Source organism: Danio aesculapii, chromosome 2, assembly GCF_903798145.1.
Source record: "Danio aesculapii chromosome 2, fDanAes4.1, whole genome shotgun sequence".
Lineage (NCBI taxonomy): Eukaryota > Metazoa > Chordata > Actinopteri > Cypriniformes > Danionidae > Danio > Danio aesculapii.
Window position 1 is genome coordinate 10,470,324 of NC_079436.1, and position 21,797 is coordinate 10,492,120.

The 21,797-nt window shown below is 36.6% G+C and overlaps 1 protein-coding gene across 3 annotated transcripts in view; it reads left to right on the forward strand.

Annotated features, from left to right (window-relative positions):
* Positions 1 to 21,791, forward strand: part of aldh9a1b (aldehyde dehydrogenase 9 family, member A1b) — a 23,564-nt gene extending 1,773 nt beyond the window's left edge. The window contains exons 1-12 of one of the 3 annotated variants that reach the window (XM_056472484.1): positions 683 to 730; positions 1,041 to 1,252; positions 3,701 to 3,846; positions 6,388 to 6,517; positions 6,622 to 6,756; positions 6,862 to 7,058; positions 11,145 to 11,285; positions 13,024 to 13,212; positions 16,081 to 16,168; positions 18,902 to 19,043; positions 19,331 to 19,443; positions 21,340 to 21,791. In XM_056472484.1, coding sequence (XP_056328459.1) covers positions 1,072 to 1,252; positions 3,701 to 3,846; positions 6,388 to 6,517; positions 6,622 to 6,756; positions 6,862 to 7,058; positions 11,145 to 11,285; positions 13,024 to 13,212; positions 16,081 to 16,168; positions 18,902 to 19,043; positions 19,331 to 19,443; positions 21,340 to 21,434 — 1,557 coding nt within the window. In that variant the 5' untranslated portion in view covers positions 683 to 730; positions 1,041 to 1,071 and the 3' untranslated portion in view covers positions 21,435 to 21,791. The other 2 variants (XM_056472478.1, XM_056472469.1) reach the window with 2 other exon arrangements.
* The last annotated feature ends 6 nt before the right edge of the window (positions 21,792 to 21,797 follow it).

The window sequence follows — 21,797 nt, forward strand, 5'->3', positions numbered from 1 at the left end:
ATGTAAAATATAAGCAGAAATAATTATAAATAAATTTTATCAGAAAACGACATAGGTTTTAGACTATTAAATTATAGACAAGTTGTCTGAAAAGGCTAAAAATTTTAATCAAATATTTTAATAAAAATGAACATGAAAATAAATACGGAAGAAAATATAAGAGGGGAAAAATAATAGGAAATTGGAAAAACAAAGGAAAAAAATGGAACAAATAAATATATATTTTTTATTAATGTCAGAGTAACAATAACAAGATCATACAAATTTGTTACAAAGAGTGTACATGAGTTTTACAGAAAAGTAAAGCGTCAAATAAGCACATTCAAGAGAGGGGAAAAAAAAATATATATATATATATATATATATAGAGTTTTAGAGGATTTGACAATTTTACAAATTCTCGATTTGTATATGGAGTTTTACTTACTTTACTTTAATAATGAAATATTAGTTACTTGATTCATCAGGAGTAGTGAAAAAACCCAATAGGATATCTATAAAAGATAACAAGAATCCCGATAGTATTTTGCGATGAATAACCAAGGAAAGTTCAATCCAAAAGCATTATGAGGGCAATTCCAAAAAAATATGAAAACAAATAAAACTTTTGTTTGCGGAACCCCCGTCACATGACATCATCAAGAGCAAGCCAACGGGAGTCGTTCTCACGCATAAGCCCCGCCCTAAAATGCTCGAACATGGCTTGACTGATCTGAAATCTTCAGAAGAGGTGGGTGCACGACTCCTTCCGTTAAACCTTTTATTCCTCACTAGTCTTTCAGCCTTTGCGTACTGTAATTATTTCCATTTTAAACTGAAAACTAATACTGCCTTCGACTGTTACGGCGAAGAGATAATCATAAACTTATTATACAGATAATTAAATCATTCAATAGTATATGCATACGTTTAAAATTAAATGCCAGTGGCGTTTTTCACTTGTCTGGTAATTCATGTGTTTGTTTATAGCGTTATTCAAGTTACTTATTCCTGTTTTGGTGCAAAATCTGAAAAGAGCTGATTTGTTGACATTTCTCCAGGGGGTCAAAGTTCAGTTTTAGGCTGACTAAGATGGCCCTTCTGAGGTGTCTCTTGACCCCGGGTTTCTACAGGACCCTTTATCACCCCGTGACCAGGAGCGTGTCCTCAGGAACCCTTCAAATCAAAGATCCACTGAACTTCTGGTGTGGCACCCGGGTCGACCTTAAAGATGTAAAGACCAAATCTGAGCCAGTATTTGAGCCTGCAACAGGTAATTTATTTCATTAATATATTTTCTTGTTTTTTTTTTTACCTTTTCTAGGCATTGCTAGACTTTGTCTACCAATTCACATGATCACTTTCAGATCTGGCTATTAGGATTGATATCTATTGAATGTGGTTCTAGGAAGAAAAACTGTTAAATTGTGACTTCAAGGTCAGGTTGAAGAGCTTTGTTGTTTTGTACAAGCACAATTAAATTTACTTTTCTAGAGAATGATGGGGAACAAACATAATTTTCAAGCACAATACAAATATGACCCTTTACCACAAAACCAGTGTTATTTTATATCCAAAATACATTGAATAAGACACAATTCTAGATTTTTAATTTATTTATTTTTAAAAATAAAAATAAACATTTTACCTAATATTCTAAAAACAATTAGAATATTAGGTAAACATAATCTTCCATTAAGATATTTAGTAAATTTCTTACTTTAAATATATCAAAACTAAATTTTTTATTATTAATGTGCATTGCTAAGCAATTAATTTGGACAATTTTAAGGGCAATATTATCAGTGTGTGGGTTATCATGCTCACGTGGGTTTCCCCTGGGTTCTACCGTCCAAAAACATGCAACTTAAGTTAATCTGTTCATTAGCTACTATAGCAAGGGAGTTCTCGAGATCTACCTGAGCTCAAACTCCCCTCTCGCCTTGGGCTCGAGGATCTTATGAGCTCAGGGCTCTCTCCCGGGACAGCATGCCAAACAAGCTTTATAATCAATCATCAGCCAAGTGTGAACTCTTGAAAATGATGATAATATAGTATCAAGTGGTGATCAAAAGTAAGAGTTAAGTCTGGCATTATTATGTAAGGTGCAGTGGGTAGCACGATCGCCTCACAGCAAGAAGGTCACTGATTCGAGCCTCGGCTGGGTCAGTTGGCATTTCTGTGTTTGCATGTTCTCCCCGTGTTGGCGTGGATTTCCTCCTGGGTGCTCCGGTTTTCCCCACAGTCCAAAGATGTGGTATAGGTAAATTGGGTAAGCTAAATTGTCCGTAGTGTATGTGTGTGAATGAAAGAGTGTATGGGTGTTTCCCAGTGATTGGTTGCAGCTGAAAGGGTATGCGCTGCATAAAAATAATCCTGGATAAGTTGGCGGTTCATTCCGCTGTGGCAACCCCTGATTAATAAAGGGACTAAGCTGAAAAGAAAATGAATGAAGGAATTATTTTTATTAAATTTCACATATACAATGCAAGTTTGCAAAAAGCAAACCTCTCTTCATGGTGCTATAAAAAGAGATTTAATGTATATAAGTCTCAAAATAGAAAAGCCATTAAATCTATTTATAGATGCTTCTTCCTAAACAATTTTGGATAAAATGTTTGTATACATGTATTTTCTGTACTAAAATGCATTTAATAACTTGTTAATATCAAAATTTGGAAAAATATATATTTGTATCTAAATGGATTATTATTTACCCTCTCTTATTTTCATTTTATGAAATTTTTATTTTCTCATTTAGTCTATTTTGATTCCCGACTGGGCCAGTTGGCATTTCTGTGTGGAGTTTGCATTAGGGCTGCACAATATATCGTTTCAGCATTGATATCACAATGTACACATCTGCAATAGTCACACCGTAAGATATTCAATTCTGAGTCTGAATTATAGTTGACCAGGAGCTACAGAATTATTGAATAACTGTATTTATCCAAATATCTACATTTCATTTTCTTTTCGGCCTAGTCCCTTTATTAATCAGGAGTCGCCACAGCGGAATGAACCGACAACTTATCAGCATATACATTTACACAGTGGATGCCCTTCCAGCCACACCCCAACACTGTGAAACACACATACACTCTTGCATTCACACCCATACACTACGGCAAATCTACCGGCAAATCTATCTACATTTCAAAGCAAAAGCAAGATTATTTTACTTACCACACTGGCAGTTATTTTACTTGTTTTAAGGAAAAACTTAACAATACTTCTACTTGATCTAAGAGTCTTTAGATATTTGGACTAGAAACGAGACAAAGCAAAGTAAGAAAGGGATTTTGTCCTTTGCAATTATTCAATTTCTGTACCTGAATACTGTTAGTCTCTCCAGAAAACCATCATTCGTTCATTCATTTATTAATTTTCGGCTTCGTCCCTTTAATATTCTGAGGTCGCCACAGCGGAATGAACCAACAACTTATCCAGCATATGTTTTTACTACTGCTATGTTTTGCAGCTAGAAGGGCATCCGCTGTGTAAAACATATGCTGGAATAGTCGGCGGTTCATTCTGCTGTGGCGACCCCTGATAAATCAGAGACTAAGCCAAAGGAAAATGAATGAATGATCCTTTTTGTTAATTAATTTGAAGTGAGTCTGTTGTATAATGAATCCGTACATGCTGGTTCTTGTTAATAAAGGCAAAAAAAAGAGTAAAGTCTGGTGTTTAAATATTATCATGGACTGTATTATCACAGGTCGTGTCCTCTGCCAGTTGCAGACGTGTGGGACAGCAGAGGTTGATGCAGCGGTTAGAAACGCCAGTGCTGCTTTTACAGTCTGGAGGAAACTGTCAGGCATGGAAAGAGCCAGAGTGATGCTAGAGGCCGCTCGACTCATTGAGGTAGACCTGAATGCACTGATCACATATCTTAAAGGAACATTTCATTTCTTTTTTGGAAATAGGCTCATTTTACAATTCCCCTAGAGTTAAACAGCTGCGTTTTAGCATTTTTGAATCCATATAGCACATTTAGGAGCACTTTTAGCTTATCTTAGCTTAGCATATATCATTGAATTAGATTTGACCATTAGCATCTTGGTCAACAAATTCAAAAAAAGCATTTAGATGTTCCCTATTTATCTCATTCTGGCGTAAAAATCAAGAAACTTTGCTGCTGTACCATGGCTGCAGCAGGTGCAGTGATATTACACAGTGCTGTTACCTTGTTGTCTAGCCTGCGACTGTTTGCAAATGCTGCTTAATGGCAAAGTTCCTTGATTATTACATCAGAACGACAGTATAGTTCCTAGTCATAGCGGTCTAGAAAATATAAACGTTTAATTTTCCATCGGTCTTAATATATGGTCTTATCTGATTCAATGATCTATGGTAAACTAAGCTAAAAATGCCCCCTTCAGATCCAGAGATTGGCTGAATGGATTAAAAAATTGTAAAACTCAATGGTTTAACTCCACTGAAGTTCTAAATAGGAATATTGTCTAAACTTTTTGGTCATTTTGGAGTGAGATGCTAATGGTCTAATTTGATTCAATGAATTATGCTAAGCTAAGCTAAAAGTGCTCCCTTCAGATCCAGAGATTGGCTGAATGGATTAAAAAATGGCAAAACTTAACTGTTTTACTCCAGTCGAGCTGTAAAACTTTTTGGTCATTTTGGAGTGAGATGCTAACGGTCTAATCCGATTCAATGGCCTATGCTAAGCTAAGCTAAAAATGCCCCCTTCTGATCCAGAGTTTGGATGAGTGGGTTCAAGAATGGTAAAACTCAACGGTTTAACTCCAGTCGAGTTGTAAATAGGAAAATTATCTAAACTTTTTAGTCAGTTTGGAGTGAGATGCTAAGGGTCTAATTTGATTTAATGAATTATGGTAAGCTAAGCTAAAAGTGCTCTCTTCAGATCCAGAGATTGTCTCAATGGATTAAAAAATGGTAAAACTCAACTGTTTAACTCCAGTGGAGTTGTAAAAAGGAAAATTATCTAAACTCTTTAGTCATTTTGGAGGGAGATGCTTACGGTCTAATCTGATTCAATGATCTATGCTAAGCTAAGCTAAAAGCGATCCCTTCAGATCCAGAGTTTGGCTGAGTGGGTTCAAAAAGTGGTAAAACTCAATGGTTTGACTCCAGTGGAGTTGTAAATAGGAATATTATCTAAACTCTTTGGTCATTTTGGAGTGAGATGCTAACGGTCTAATCCGATTTAATGATCTATGCTAAGCTAAGCTAAAAATGCCCCCTTCAGATCCAGAGTTTGGCTGAGTGGGTTCAAAAAGTGGTAAAACTCAATGGTTTGACTCCAGTGGAATTGTAAATAGGAATATTATCTAAACTTTTTGGTCATTTTGGAGGGAGATGCTAACGGTCTAATCTGATTCAATGATCTAAGCTAAGCTAAAAGCGATCCGTTCAGATCCAGAGTTTGGCTGAGTGGGTTCAAGAATGGTAAAACTCAACGCTTTAACTCCAGATGAGTTGCAAAAAGGAAAATTATCTAAACTCTTTGGTCATTTTGGAGGGAGATGCTAACGGTCTAATCTGATTCAATGATCTATGCTAAGCTAAGCTAAAAGCAATCCCTTCAGATCCAGAGTTTGGCTGAGTGGGTTCAAAAAGTGGTAAAACTCAACGGTTTAATTCCAGTGGAGTTGTAAATAGGAATATTATCTAAACTCTTAGGTCATTTTGGAGTGAGATGCTAATTGTCTAATCTGATTTAATGAATTATGGTAAGGTAAACTAAAAATGCTCCCTTCAGATCCAGAGATTGGCTGAATGGATTCAAAAATGGTCAAACTCAACTGTTTAACTCCAGTAAATAGGAAAATTATTTAAACTCTTTGGTTATTTTTGAGTGAGATGCTGATGGTCTTGTCTGATTCAGTAACCTATGCTAAGCTAAAAGTGCTCCTGACAGATCCAAAGTTCAGCTAAATGGATCCAAAAATGGTAAAACTCAGCGGTTTAACTCTAGTGGAGTTGTAAATAGGAAAATTATCTAAACTCTTTGGTCATTTTGGGGTGAGATGCTAATGGTCTAATCCGATTCAATTATCTATGCCAGGGGTCACCAAACTTGTTCCTGGAGGGCCGGTGTCCTGCAGATTTTAGCTCCAACCCTAATCAAACACACCAGAATGAACTAATCAAGGTCTTACTAGGTATACTTGAAACACCCAGCCAGGTGTGTTGAGGCAAGTTGGAGCTAAACCCTGCAGGGACACCGGCCCTCCAGGACCGAGATTGGTGACCCCTGATCTATGCTAAGCAAAACTAAAAGTGCTCAGATCCAGAGATCAGCTAAATGGATTAAAAAATGGTGAAACTCAAATGTGTATTCCTTTAACAGTACATGAAAGTGTTGCATTGATTTGAGAAGTTGCTGGGTCTGATCTCTTCAGTTCTTCCTGTTGTCGAGAACAGAAGAGAAGAGAGGAGATCGCTGAGATGGAGGTGATCAACAATGGAAAGTCCATCACAGAAGCTCGTTTGGACGTGGACTCGGCCAGACTGTGCATTGAGTATTTCGCAGGACAAGCCACCACGCTTTCAGGTTAGTCGGCTGAATGGTCAGTTCCAGTTCTTCTTCCTAACAGTAGACTGGTAGTGTACTCTACATAAAAGTATAGTTAACCAACATGATTTCAACTTTCTCAGGTCAGCATGTTCAGCTACCAGGAGGTTCGTTTGCGTACACGCGTCGTGAGCCGTTAGGTGTGTGTGTGGGAATAGGAGCCTGGAACTACCCCTTCCAGATCGCAGCCTGGAAATCTGCCCCTGCCATCGCTTGTGGTGTGTGTTACGAAAGCTTTTCCCTCTAATCACACCAGTTGTTATGACCCCTGCGCTTGAGATGATTCTCTCTGCTTAGTGTTTTCTATAATGGTTTATTGATAGGGAACTCAATGGTGTTCAAGCCGTCTCCGCTGACCCCTGTGACCGCAGTGCTGCTGGCGGAGATTTACAGGCAGGCCGGGGCTCCTGAGGGCCTGTTCAATGTGGTTCAGGGCGGACAGGAGACCGGCTCTCTGCTCTGTCTTCACCCATCGGTGGATAAAGTCTCCTTCACTGGAAGTGTGCCCACAGGAAAGAAGGTAAAAATAAGTGTCAGAATTAAGGCACCTATGATGAAAATCAACTTTTGTAAGCTGTTTGGACAGAACTGTGTGTAGCTAAAGTTTGTCCACAGTCATATTGGAATGATATAAACCCTACAGGTCTCTTTTTTTATTTTCCTGATGTTAAAGTAGGACCCAAATCCCAGTGATTTTGAGCCACCGCAACATGATGTAGGAGGGCGTTTTTCTCCGTTCACCGAATTGATTGACAGGCGCCATGTTTCTATAACAACATTTTACTCGCTATAATCACCAAGGCCACATGGTGTCAGTAAACACACATATGTGTGTGTGTAGAGCAAATGGCATTTGTGTGTGTGACTCATCATTTCAGAAAGGCTTGAATAGGCTCAAATAAAAGACCACAATTCAGGGGCGTAGAGTTGACGGAGGGGATGTGTCCCCACCAATATCCACCAGCTATTAAAATGTCCCCACCAATAATTTAATTAACTTAAAAAAAAATTGCACTGTTAATATAAAACTAGACACGAAGAAAGGGTTAAATCACGTTCTCTCCTCAGGTCGCACTGCCCCCAAACAAATATGATCATTGTGATTGGCTGTGCCTTTCCCTGCTGTCACATGAGAGGCTGTAGCTGTTTAAGATGCAAACAGTGAGCGCCAAAATTGTGCAGGTGAATTCCCCGTACAAGAATAAGTACAAGGTGTGTGAAGGTGTGACACATGCAAGTGAGGATGGCGGCAGCAAAAAAAGGTGGACATAAGGAGCTTTTTTCAGCAAAAAGACTAAGTCACATTAACTCTAGTTCGCTACTAATTGAGTCCGTCATAATGCTTGTGTCTTTCCTACTTCAACGCACACTCTATCGTTATAGCAGACGGATCTAGTCTGTGCATGATATGCTCTTAAAGCTAACTGCAGAATAAACAGCTACATGTAAAAGTATATGATCCCTGCCAGTTCTCCTGATCTCTCAGAGTAGCATGTCCAATTTAAATAATCTCTCAGAAAAAACTACAGCCTGTGCTCAACCCTTTATCAATACTGATATATGAGATATATGCAAATGTTTAATTTGCATTTTGGGTAAAATAAACAGAAGTCTTTATTAAACTCTCTCTTTATTCATTAATAAACATTCTTTTAACATTACACTATCCGACCCATGTGTATTTAAACAGTAAGTTTTATGTTACAGTTTTATAAATAATGAAAATTTATAATAAAGAAATATGAAAAAGATACTTGTATTTAAAATACAAAATTTATTATCAATGATCATTACATTTATTTTTAGAAATCTGTTAAAACTTGTCCTTAATTAAAACCTGGAGCCTACAGGCAAATAACAAACTGGCCAGTACATTCAACTTTCCTCAGTCAGAATTTGGCCATTTGAAAAAGAAAAATTCAAACATAATAATAATAATAATAATAATAATAATATATTCACTTGTTCTCACCAATGTCAAGTGCAAACCTACGCCCTTGCCACAAATACATCAAATAAACTTAAACTTGACAGTCTTTTTTGAATGATTTACTAACAGCCAGGAGCGTTTTGCACGCTGCTTTTGCGCCCTACACGCCTCATGTTTTTGCCGTTGCACTGTGCTCTCTCAGTTGAAAAAAGTCAACTCTGAGTGGAAAAAACGCGTTACGTCACTCGCGACATTTTCATTCTACAATCAAATGAAAGCAGAGGCGGCGTTTCCTTTAGGGTTCCACCAGTGTTTGTGATGTCAAGACGACTACAGAGACTTTTAAAGACGGAGGAGAGACTAGTGGTCACTGTTTTGAGTTATCCGGTGCTGTATGACAAATCTTGAATTTCACAATATTATTAAATATTAAAATTATACCATTATCAACAGCAACACTCGCACACAATACGCAGCTGATTCAGTCGTTGCCTAGCGACATAAAAGGCACACTGAGCTTCTTTTTTTCTTGTCAACAAAAAGGCAGTGTGGTGCGCCTTACGATTTTAGGAATGGAAAACCGTGCTTGGAGTGATCGGCCCCTTACTTGGTATTTTTGACTAGTGACCTTATTTCAGCTTCATCCGTGTCTGTCTCTATCACTGACTGCTGTTTATCTGACGTAACACAGGAGAAGCAGACATGCACGTGGTAGCGGTGGGCAGGGAGAAGCAGCTCATTTGCTCTTAATGCCACAGGATACAAAAACAGCTACGTAGTCCTCAGACACCAAAATAAGCAGATTTTGGAGGCTGTTATAAATTTTCTGATGGGTATTTTGAGCAAACTTTACAGACGCATTTTGGAGACACCAAAGGCGTATCTTACATCTTGTAAAAAGAGGGAAAATAGGTGCCCTTTAATTTACTCGCCCTCATGCTTTTTCCAAACCAAAGACTTCACTGTACACTGTAAAATATTGTATATTCTCAATATACTGTAGGTTTGTTTAAAGGGACAACTCACCCAAATACTAGAAGATATTTTGGTGAAAGCTGGAAGCCTCCAACCATTGACTTTCATTGTAGGGGGAAGTCAGTGTTTACAGGTTTTTAGCATTCTTCAAAATATCTTCTTTAGAGCTTGAGGTTTTGAGTACAGTTGACAATAAAAACATTAGACACTATATTTTTTGAAGTTAAAGATCCCCTATTTTTGGGTTTTTCAAAATTACCATCCATGCAGTGTGTAACAACTCTAAGTGAATGGAAACATCCTGCTGAGGGTTAAATCTGAAAGATTTTTTTCTGCGCCATGTTTAAAACTATTAATCCTCTAGCGAAGTAGTCGACTCAGAGTCAGATAAATGATTCGTCCTTTGTTCGAATCTTTTGCCTGCACGTGTTGACATTGATTCGGAACATCACCAAATATGAACTGCCGAATCCGGTAAAACGTGAACGCACCTTTCCCTTCAGATACTAGCGGAGTGTGAGGGATCATGGGATTGATCATGACGTGAAGATTACTATCACAGAGAGATGGCCAGACATGTGGCTGCGCGGTTACAGTTTGGTTAAAGTTAATTTTCACAAAAATACCACAGTGTAGCGAACCGTGTGCTGTTTGTTCCTGTCATTTTCTGATGATTGATACAGTAACCTACGCAGCATTGTGGGATTCATTGGCCATTTGCTATTAAGGGAAGGAGCAGCAAAGACTACTAATGTACAGGACTTTGTCAGTAACTGTTACACAGTTTGTATGGACCAATTTCTTCCTCCTCCAGATCCTGTAAGAGTTTCTTCATTAGCTGTTCCTCACAATTCAATTTCCAAAATAGTTCAACGTATGCCACTGTGTGGATTAATACTGAAGGTGTGTCGTTGATATTACTTGGGGTTAGGGTTAAGAGTAGAGTAATAAGCTGGTGTTTAACTGCATTGTTTTAATGCACTCCTGCATTGGGCTCACACATACACTCTGCACTCTGACTACTTCATAGCCGTGGTGGGCGTTTCTTTCCGTCTCGCGCTGAACAGTCGACCAATGACGACACACTGGGTCATTTATCCGATCAGCGCAGATTAGCATCGCGCTAAGGAGGGGTTTGGGAACAAATGAATTGCTAAACAAATCATATTGGAGTCGTTGGGATAATTAGGTAAAAATAAATGCACTTTCTAAGATAATGAAAGTGTTTTTTGACCTTGCATGCAAATCAGCCTGTTGTTGGAGACCCCCAAAACCAAAATATGCATAATAGGGGCTCTTTAAATTCAAATGAAGGTATATTAAACATTTTTTTTGGTAAACTGTCCTTATAACTAAAAATAACAAACAATGTTTGAACTTAATCCTGTAAGTCATACAAGCTGTTTTCAGAAATGTAGGTCATCAATCATCAAATAAATTTTACAAGTCATATTAGCTTATATTACATGAACCTGACTTAGAACATCGAGAAATCTCGTATACTTAACAGGATTAAGTTAAAACATGGTTAACCTATTTTAAGTAAATAAACATTAAAAAGTTTTGACAGCCATGGTGTGACGTCACCCGAAACACTATCAAATTTAAGCTATGTTTCATATGAAACACTATTGCGAAGGTTACTAATAGCAGTGATGGATACTCCTGAAACTCTATATCTAAAGATGTTTTGGTCAACAGATCATGGAAATGGCGTCTCAGGGGGTGAAAGCAGTGACGCTGGAGCTCGGGGGGAAATCTCCACTCATCATCTTCGAGGACACGGATCTGGAAAACGCTGTTAGAGGAGCTCTCATGGCCAACTTCCTCTCGCAAGGACAGGTACTGCAAACACACATCTGCTCTACAGAGTTCGCACTGGAATCATTGAACGCTTTTGATGTCAGTACATAATATTTGACTAGATATTTTTTAAGATGCTAGTATTCAGTTTAAAGTGCAATTTAAAGACGGTCATATGAAGAATTTAAAGACCCTACACAGACAAAAAAATCTAACAAACACAATCCTGTTGCATTTGATTTTGGTTTTAAAAAAAGCAAATGAAAACATGTTAAATGAGAATCTGAAATAGTTTATGGTGATTTAGTGTTCAAACCGGTTTTATTTAGATTTTTGTTTTGTTTTTTAAAAATTGGTCTTACACTTCATATTTTCAGATTTTTCATAGTATATGTATTCATTCTGGCACTTTAACCATAAGTCAACATATCAACCATTTGGTAGAGGTTGATATTTTAGAAATTATGGTATGTGTTGAGGGGAAAAAAATCTGGATTTGTATAATGTTGTTATTATTAGCAGCAGTATTATTTATTATATGTATATTTATATTTGTTTTAATAAAAACAAGCATAGATTTGTCCTCCTGTTGGCTCAAACTGCATTAAAGCAACACTCTTCCAGCAGTCCTTAATTCATACTCTCATTCAATACCTCAGTTTGTCACAGGGGCATAAATGAAATGTTCCTGAATGAAAGTGAAAGTGCCAAACTACAGTTAAAGCTGAAAAATTAAGAATGAAACACCCGAAATTACATGAAACTCAGGAGGAAATGTGGATAGCGCGGTGACACAATGACGTTAATCAAACTATGTGCTATAACAAGTAAATCGGTAACTGCTATAAACATCTTAATCATATTATTTTCTTATTCAGATTAAGGCAAATGATTCGATTACTGATGTCCATGTAAACGGAATCAGTGATTCAGCAGCATGTCTGCAATTAATCTTAATAACATCAGTCTATTCAAACACTATTAATAAAATTTTGATTTACATTTTACCCCACTGTATATTAAACCTCTATAAATACAATCTTCATGACATGAACAATACTTACCCATTCCTTAAAGGGACAGTTCACCGCAAAGTTAAAATGATCTCATCATTTACTCAGACTTAAGTGGTTCTAAACTTTTATCAACTTCTTCCTTCTGTTGAACACAAAAGAAGATATTCTGAAGAATGTTGGGAAAAAATCATCATTGACATCCATAAGAACAAAAAATACTATATACTTTAAATAATATAGAATATACTATAATACTATAGATGTCATTCAATCATTTTCCTTCGGCTCAGGTCCTTTTATTAATCCGGGGTCGCCACAGTGGAATGAACCACCAACTATTCCAGCATGTTTTACTTAGAGGATGCCCTCCCAGCTACAACCCAGTACTGGGAAACACCCATGCACTCTCACATTCACACACATACACTATGGCCAATTTAGCCTACCCAACTCACCTGTACTGCATGTCCTTGGACTGTGGGGGAAACCGGAGCACCCGGAGGAAACCCACGCCAACACGGGGAGAACGTGCAAACTCCACACAGAAACGCCAACTGACCCAGCTAGAGCTTGAACAAGTGACCTTCTTGCTGTGAGGCGAGAGTACTAACCACTGAGCCACCGTGTCGCCATTATAGAAGTCAATGGCAGATTTTTCCAACATTTTTCAGAATATCTTATTTTTTGTTTAACAGAGGAAGCAAAGTTTTGGGTGAACTGCCCCTTTAGGCAGTATTGTTGTCTTCTCCATCCATGTGCAGGTGTGCAGTAACGGCACCAGAGTGTTTGTGCAAAGCTCAATTCTTCCTGAGTTCCTGAAAGAGGTGGTCAGGAGAACTAAAGCTATCCGCATTGGAGACCCTATGCTGGATGAGACCCGCATGGGCGCCCTTGTCAGCAAAGCACATCTGGATAAAGTGCTGCGATATGTGGAGCAGGCCAAGAACGAGGTATATCTGAAAATACCCATACTCTTACTCAAATTGCGCATGGTTTTAATGTAGTGAAAGTGTAGGAGCTGTGTTTTTGGTGCAGTGATTACTATTAATATTTGTATAACCACAGTTTAACAATAAATACCATGGTTATACGGGTGTCTAGCAAAATCATGGTTAATTAGCGGTTACCATAATTAAAAATCATCATTTACTCACCCTCAAGTGGTTTCTGTTTGAACACAAAAGAAGATATTTTGAAGAATGTTGGAAACCGGTAACTATTGACAGTCTATAGTAAGAGAAAAAAAATATCAATGAAAGTCAATGGTTACAGGTTTACAACATTGGTTATGGGTTAACAAAATGGGTTATTTTTCAAATTTTCTCTTTATTTTCAAATATATGTAAAACAATTCATATTGTGCAAACATTAACAGATTTTTTTTACTTTGAATAACCACAGTTGAACAGCAGATACCACGGTTATACCGGTGTGTAGTAAAAGCATGGCTGATTTGTGGTTAATATGGTTTAAAGGGAATTCATCCATTTACTTACCTTCATGTGGTTTCTGTTTGAACACAAAAGAAGATATTTTGAAGTATGTTGGAAACCGGTAACTATTGACAATCCATAGTATGAGAAAAAAAAATCAATGGAAGTCAATAGTTACAGGTTTACAACATTCATCGAAACATCTTCCTGTGTGTTTAAAAGAAACGAAATCATGTTTAGAACGAGTGGAGGATGAGTAAATGATGACAGAATCTTTATTTGTGGGTGAACTACCCCTTTAGCTTTGTTAGTTTTAATATTTAAAGCATGTGTGGTTTTCATAAGGGTATAGTAGCATTACTGTAACAATTTAAAGGGTCACGAAATGCAGATGTTTGTTTTTGAGATGTTAAATATTGTTGGTTTATATATATAGGTGAAAACAGTCTCATTAATTTTGGTGAAAATGGGTTATTTTTCAATTTTTCTGTTTATTTGAAAACATGTAAAACAACTCATACTGTGCAAACGTTAACAGACTTTTTTTTACTTTGAATAGCCAGTTTAGCAACAGATCCCATGGTTATACTGGTGTGTAGTAAAATCATGGTTGATTTGTGGTTGATATGGTTTAAAGGGACTTCATCCACTATTAAAAATTGTATTAATCATTTACTCACACTCAAGTGTTTTCAAATCCATTTTAGTTTCTGTTGAACACAAAAGAAGATATTTTGAAGAATGTTGGAAACCGGTAACTATTGACAGTCTATAGTAAAAGAAAAAAATATCAATGGAAGTCAATGGTTACAGGTTTACAACATTCTTCGAAATATCTTCTTTTGTGTTTAATAGAAGAAAGAAACTAAATCATGTTTAGAATAAGTGGAGGATGAGTAAATGATGACAGAATCTTCATTTGTGGGTGGACTATTTTGTTAGTTACCCTTATTTTTAAATTATTTTAAAACCATGTGTGGTTTTCATAAGGGTATAGTAGCATTACTGTAACATTTTAAAGGGTCACGAAAGGCAGATGTTTGTTTTTTTGAGATGTTAAAATATTGTTGGTTTCTATATATAGGTGAAAACAATAAGTCTCTTTAGTTTTATTGAAAATGAGTTATTTTTCAATTTGTCTGTGCATATAAAAGGTGTGCATTATAGTTAGACCCACAATGTGCGCTCGCAGAATTCCGCAGATTTTTAGTCCATCATTGATTCTGTTTATTTACTTGAGTAAATGTGTGTAAATCTATATTTATTCAGTTTTTAAATTAATTACAGTAATATTATTGACTAATATAAAAATTTCTTTTTTTTCTGTCTTTTAGTAGAGATATTATATGAGAGACCTTTTTGTTTACCAAATAAAGTGAATCTAATTGGATTTGCATTTTAAACATTAAATAAAAGTTTAAATTATATTTTATTTCACATATTACGGTTTTAGTTATGAGACTCCCAAAATAATTCCGCAGAAATTCACAGATTTTTACCAAAATTCTCCGCAGAAATAGCAAAAAACATCCACAGATTCCGTCTGGCCCTAATTATAGTTAAGAGCTACATTCAATTATATATCCCCGTGGGGACCTGAATGCACACAGACTCATGGGGACTAGTCTCACTAAGGGCCAAAACTGAGGTCATCAAGTGTAAACATGCTAACAAATCACACAGAATGAAGTATTTTGAAAATGTAAATGCAGATTGTTTTCTCTGAGGGTTGGTTAGTGGGATAGAATATATGGTTTGTATAGTAGAAAAAATCATTATACCTGTGAGAGTCCCCACTGGGATATAGGAACAAGTCTGTGTGTGTGTGGGTATTTGCATATTTTTTATTCACATAATGAAACTCCCATTTTTATGCTATTCCTTCCGTCCCTCCACAGCTGGAAACGCCCCTTTACCAAACGCTTTTTTTTTCATATGGGAGGTGTGAAAAACACTGCCGAATCCAGGCCTTTTCATTCATTAATTTTACTTCAGCTTAGTCACTTATTTACCAGGGGTCGCTATAGCGGAACAAACTGTCAAACTCTCCGGCACGTTTTACGCAGCGGATGCCCTTCCAGCCACAACCCAGTACTGGGAAACACCCATACACTCTCGCATTCTCACACACACACACACACTTATACACTACGGCCAATTTAGTTCATCCAATTCACCTATACTGCATGTCTTTGGACTGTGGGGGAGGCTTACACAAAGACAGGGGAGAACATGCAAACTCCACACAGAAATGCCAAATGACCCAGCCGGGACTCAAACCACCAACCTTCTTGCTAACCACTGAACCACCATGCTGCCCTAGGGCCATTTCACGTCACTTTAATGAATGATATTGATTGTAAAGTTGCTGTTGTTTCTTGGCAGGGAGCTCGAGTGCTTTGTGGAGGAGAGCCTTTTATCCCTGCAGATCCGAAACTAAAAGATGGATTCTACATGACTCCATGCGTGCTCGGTGAGTAACTCAGTCAAATGTAAATCACTGCAATCTACCAGAGAAGATTGGTGCTGTGACCAAGTTTCTTCAAAAGAGTATCAAAAAGGTCTGCGCTCAATAATTGATGAAATAAATCACAGGAGAAAAGAAAAACAAATGTTTCAGCTGTGTGCCTTTGGCTCAAGTGGAGATAAAAGGGCACTTCTTTTAAATTAATAAAATATATTAAATGATATTTCACCCTGAATTCACCATATACTCACTCGTAAGAGGACAGTTGATCCAAAACTGAAAATTCTGTCTCCATTTACATGTTCCAAACCTATTTGACTTTTTTTTTCTTCTGTTGAACAAACAAAAGGCGGCATGGTGGCTCAGTGGTTAGCACTATCGTCTCACAGCAAGAAGGTTGCTGGTTCGAGTCCCAGCTGGGTCAGTTGCCATTTCTGTGTGGAGTTTGCATGTTCTCCCTGTGTTGGCGTGAGTTTCCTCCAGGCAGGTGTTCCGGTTTCCCCCACAAGTCCAAAGACATGCAGCATAGGTGAATTGGATGGACTAAATTGGCCGTAGTGTATGAGTGTGTGTGTTAATGAGTATGTATGGGTGTTTCCCAGTACTGGGTTGCAGCTGGAAGGGCATCCGCTGTGTAAAACATATGCTGGATAAGTTGGCGATTCATACCGCTGTGGTGATCCCTGATTAATAAAGGGACTAAGCCGAAAAGAAAATGAATTGGCCCAGCCGGGACTCGAACCTGCTGTGAGGTGACAATGCTAACCACTGAGCCACCGTGTCACCCCAGATCATGCACTCACATATACATATATTATATTATTATTATAAAAAAAAATAAATAAATAAAATTGTCCCCAGGGCATTTTCTCTCCTGGAGAAAAAAGGGCAAGGGCTCAAGTCCCCAAAGCCCTGATTCGTTAACTCTTACTGCTCTGTGAGTTGGAAAAACCGTCGTCAGTTGATGTTTTGTGTTGTGAAAACATTCGCTGGTCTGTTTTTGTTCTGATATTTTCCTTAAAGTCAGCATCTAATAAGAAGGCTAAAAGTTTCCTCCTCATTGTGATGTAGATCTGAGTGAAATGTAGGGCGGGACTTGATTTTGTCCATTTAGAAAGGATCTCTATTGGCTGATCTCATTTGATTGACGGGTCGTTTCCCTATTCTTGCAGCAGTAAACAGATTTTTTTGTTAATTTAAAGATTATGAAGGCACATGAATTAAAAAAGTGTTTTTTTTTTTTTTTTTTGTCTAATGTAAAGAAAACATCCATAATACACCTTTGTGTTTCTTTTGTTACACTATCAATTTGTGTCAGTATATTTTCATTTTTTTTGTTTTTTGTTTTCCACATTCTGAAGTATTTTGCTGAGATCTCCTGGTGTACATTTTATTAAAAATAATAATAAAAATAACTGAGTAATTGAATTGATAAGTTTTTTTTCTGTCTGTTTACTTTCCAATATTTCTAAATAATGGCGTGATTTATTTCCCCTCAGTTAAAACATTAAAATTCTAATTTACATTTCTTGTCATAAAATTTCAAAGTTGACTTTATTCAGCGTGTCTTGTCGTCGATCGCAGTTGTAAGAGCAACAACTAATAACTTGACTTCTAGTTGATCATTTGGAAAAGTAGCCAGAAGGTAGATTTTTTTTTCCTGTAAATCATCTGTTGAGCTGCATCCCAATCATCACAAATACTCCAGAAGACCTGTTGGAACCCACATGGACAAAAAATATTCCTACAGAAATCAGTCAAGTTTGGTGAAGGAAAAATCATGGTTTGGGGTTACATTCAGTATAGGGGTGTGCGAGAGATCTGCAGAGTGGATGACAACATCAACAGCCTGAGGTATCAAGACATTTGTGCTGCTTATTACATTACAAACTACAGGAGAGGGCAAATTCTTCAGCAGGATAGCCCTCCTTCTCATACTTCAGCCTCCACATCAAAGTTCCTGAAAGGAAAGTAGGTCAAGGTGCTCCTGGATTGGCCAGCCCAGTCACGAGACATGAACATTATTGAGCATGTCTGGGGTAAGATGGAGGAGGCATTGAAGATGAATCCAAAGAATCTTGATGAATTCTGGGAGTCCGGCAAGAATGCTTTCTTTGCCATTCCAGATGACTTTATTAATAAGTGATTTAAGTCATTGCAGAGATTTATGGATGCAGTCCTCCAAGCTCATGGGAGTCAGACATAATATTAATTCTTTTTCCACTGCAGCATGACTTTATATTCTATACTGGACATTATTTCTGTTCAGTGACAAGACTTTTGTCTAAGCAAAGACAGACCTTACTGACCTAATTAAATCATTAAAAATCAAGGCATGTTCATATTTTATTTTGGTAAAATGAGCATAATCTAGAGGCCTTTGCCTTTCATATAAGCCACTTCTGATACCAAATGATCAACTAGAAGTCAAGTTATTATTTGTTGTTCCTATAACTTGGATTGGCGACAAGACTTTTGTCATGTCGTGTATATGCAAATAAGCACATAGTAAATAAAATAATCCAACGTTTGCATGAACATTACACTTTTAAAGTATTGTAATAAAAAAAGTTTGCAATTCTTAATATAATCAATCAACTGGGAAGGTATTGTGAAAACTTTTAGTTTACTTTTGATCCCCTTCACCTGCGTTGTCTTGCTTTTTAATATTTAATTAAAGAAAAATAATTGTCTATTGATTGTATGGCGACTTTAAATCAGTGTGTGTTTTGTTCGCAGACGGCTGTACTGATAACATGACATGTGTGAAGGAGGAAATCTTCGGGCCTGTGATGTCAGTATTGACCTTTGACACTGAAGATGAGGTTCTTCAGAGAGCCAATGACAGTGATCTGGGTCTCGCTGCAGGAGTCTTTACTAAGTAAAGTGGATAATTGTTTTTTATACACTATTATTTGGGGTTAATTATTTTATGTTCAATCCGCTTAAATTTGTAAAAAAGTATGAAGTTAACTTAATGGATTTATTTTAGGACAACATGATGGAACCCAGTATTTTTTGTTCAGTGTGTGCTTGTCTAAATTCTCATTTTTGGGTGAACTAACCCTTTAATTAAAGTGACTGGATGACATTTCTGTAAGTTAACAAAGCTGTACTGGGTTTCCTTGTCTGCTAATGTTTCCTTTTCCTCTGTTCGTGACTTTCTAGAGATGTGAAGAGAGCGCATCGTGTTATAGAAAACCTGCACGCTGGATCTTGCTTCATCAATAACTACAATATCACTCCCGTAGAGGTGCCATTTGGAGGATTCAAGGCTTCAGGTGGAGTGACTGTCTAAGCGAGAAGTGTTTACAAATGTTTTTCCCTCTTTCTGTTTGTATTTGTGATCCTGCACCACTAAAACCAATCATAATTGTCAATTGTTTGAAACGGAGACTAATAAGCTTTCCCTTGATCTGATAGGACATTGGGTCTTGTTCACTAGTAATTGTGTATGTTTGTTTACCTTTTTTGACAATAACAAACGTGAGGCTTTGCTATCAGAAATGATATTTGCTATTAAAAATAACTAAAATAAATCACTTATTCGTAGGCCTGTCACAATAATCAATATATTGACTTATCGCACAACACATAGACTTGACCTCAATCATTTTTGGTGATGCAATATATATCGCCCATACATAAAAACCAATTCTAGCAACATTTTAGCTGATTGGAGGTGTCAGTGTCAGTATGCTTATATTATAGTATATTTTCATGTTGGAGTCTGACGAATGAAAATAGATCTAGTAGCAGATATAACAGCCTCTGTTACTTTTTACCTTGCACTTTTTTTGTTAACATTTATTATTAAAAGGCATTCGCTGCGTAAAACATATGCTGGATAAGTTGGCGGTTCATTCCACTGTAGCAACCCCCGATTAATAAAGGGACTAAGCCGAAAAGAAAATGAATGAATGAATAAAATATGATGTGTGCTTTGGAAGAGTGCCCTTGCATGATATTATATTGTAATTTTTACATATGATGAGTGACATAAAATGGTTCTTAAAATGACAATAATATTGTTTATCGCAATATATTTTGGTGCAATATATCGTACAACCAAGAATGGATTTTGTGACAGGCCTACTTATTAGTGAAAACATCCATATGCACATGTCATGCAAAAACTTGTTTAGTGAAGAAACTCTCTCCATTGTTTGGACTTTCAGCAGTCCAAATTAAACCAATTAATTTACTTAAACTTTTATGTTAATCTGCTTTGACACAATCTACACTGTAAAAGCGCTATAGAAATAAAGATAAAGTAAAAAAAGAAAGAACAAGACCCAGTATTTTAATGCAGAGATGCAACTATATGAATATCTGAAATCAAAAATATCAAAAGCGAGAAAATCCTCTTTAAATCGGTCTAAATAAAGTTCTTAGCAATGCTTCTTAATAACCAAAAATTGAGTTTTGATATATTTACAGTAGGACATTTACTAAATATATTGATGGAACATGATCTTTACTTAATATTCTAATTATTTCTAGCATAAAAGAAAAACTGATCATTTATAGTAGCTATTGCCAAAAATATACCCATGCAAAAAAAGGTTTGTGGTCCAGAGTCGCATACATTTGAAGTCATATTTATTTGCCCTCCTGTGATTTTTCTTTTTCAAATATTTTCCAAATTATGTTTAACAGAGGAAGGAAATTTTCACAGTATGTCTGATAATATTTTTTCTTCTGAAGAAAGTCTTATTTGTTTTAATTCGGCTAGAATAAAAGCAGTTTTAAATTTTTTAAAACCATTTTAAAGTCAAAATGATTAGCCCCCTTAAACTATATTTATTTTCGATTGTCTACAGAACAAACCATCATTATACAATGACTTCCTAATTACCCTAACTTACCTACCTAACCTAGTTAAGCCTTTAAATCTCACTTTAAGCTGAATAATAGTATCTTGAAAAATATCTAGTGAAATATTATGTACTGTCATCAGGGCAAATCTGTTATTAGAAATTAGTTATAAAAGCTTGTGTTGAATGTGTTGAAAAAAAATCTTTTTGTTAAACAGAAATTGGGGGAAAAATATACTGAAATATAAAATATACTGGGGGCTAAAAATTCTGACTTCAACTGTATAATGTATATGTTGGCTCTTTAACAGTAAACTCCAACTGTCCACTAATTAAACACAACCTTCTGTCTGATTTCAGGTATTGGAAGGGAAAATGGCCAGGTGACCGTTGAGTTTTACTCTCAGCTGAAGACTGTGGTGGTGGAGATGGGAGACGTCGACAGTCTTTTCTGAACAACACCCACATTTGGTCTGCTTTGGTCTAGATTCATGACTGAATATTCCAGCAGGATTTATCTATATATCATAAAAACTGACACACTAAGTTACTGAAGTATATTAATATTTACCAACGATGACTGATGTTTAGCTCAAGAGCATAATTTCCTGTCAAGCAGTGGCAGCTGTTTGTGAATATTTCACCATTAAGTGCCTGTAATGTGTAAAGGTATGATTATAAGAGCATAAATCTCTATTAAACAGTAATAATATGATATTTTGGTTAATGCTGTGAATATATACACCAATATTTTTCAATGAAAAGGTTGTAATAAAGGATCTTGTGTCTAATGAAAGAATATTTCATGTAAAGTAATC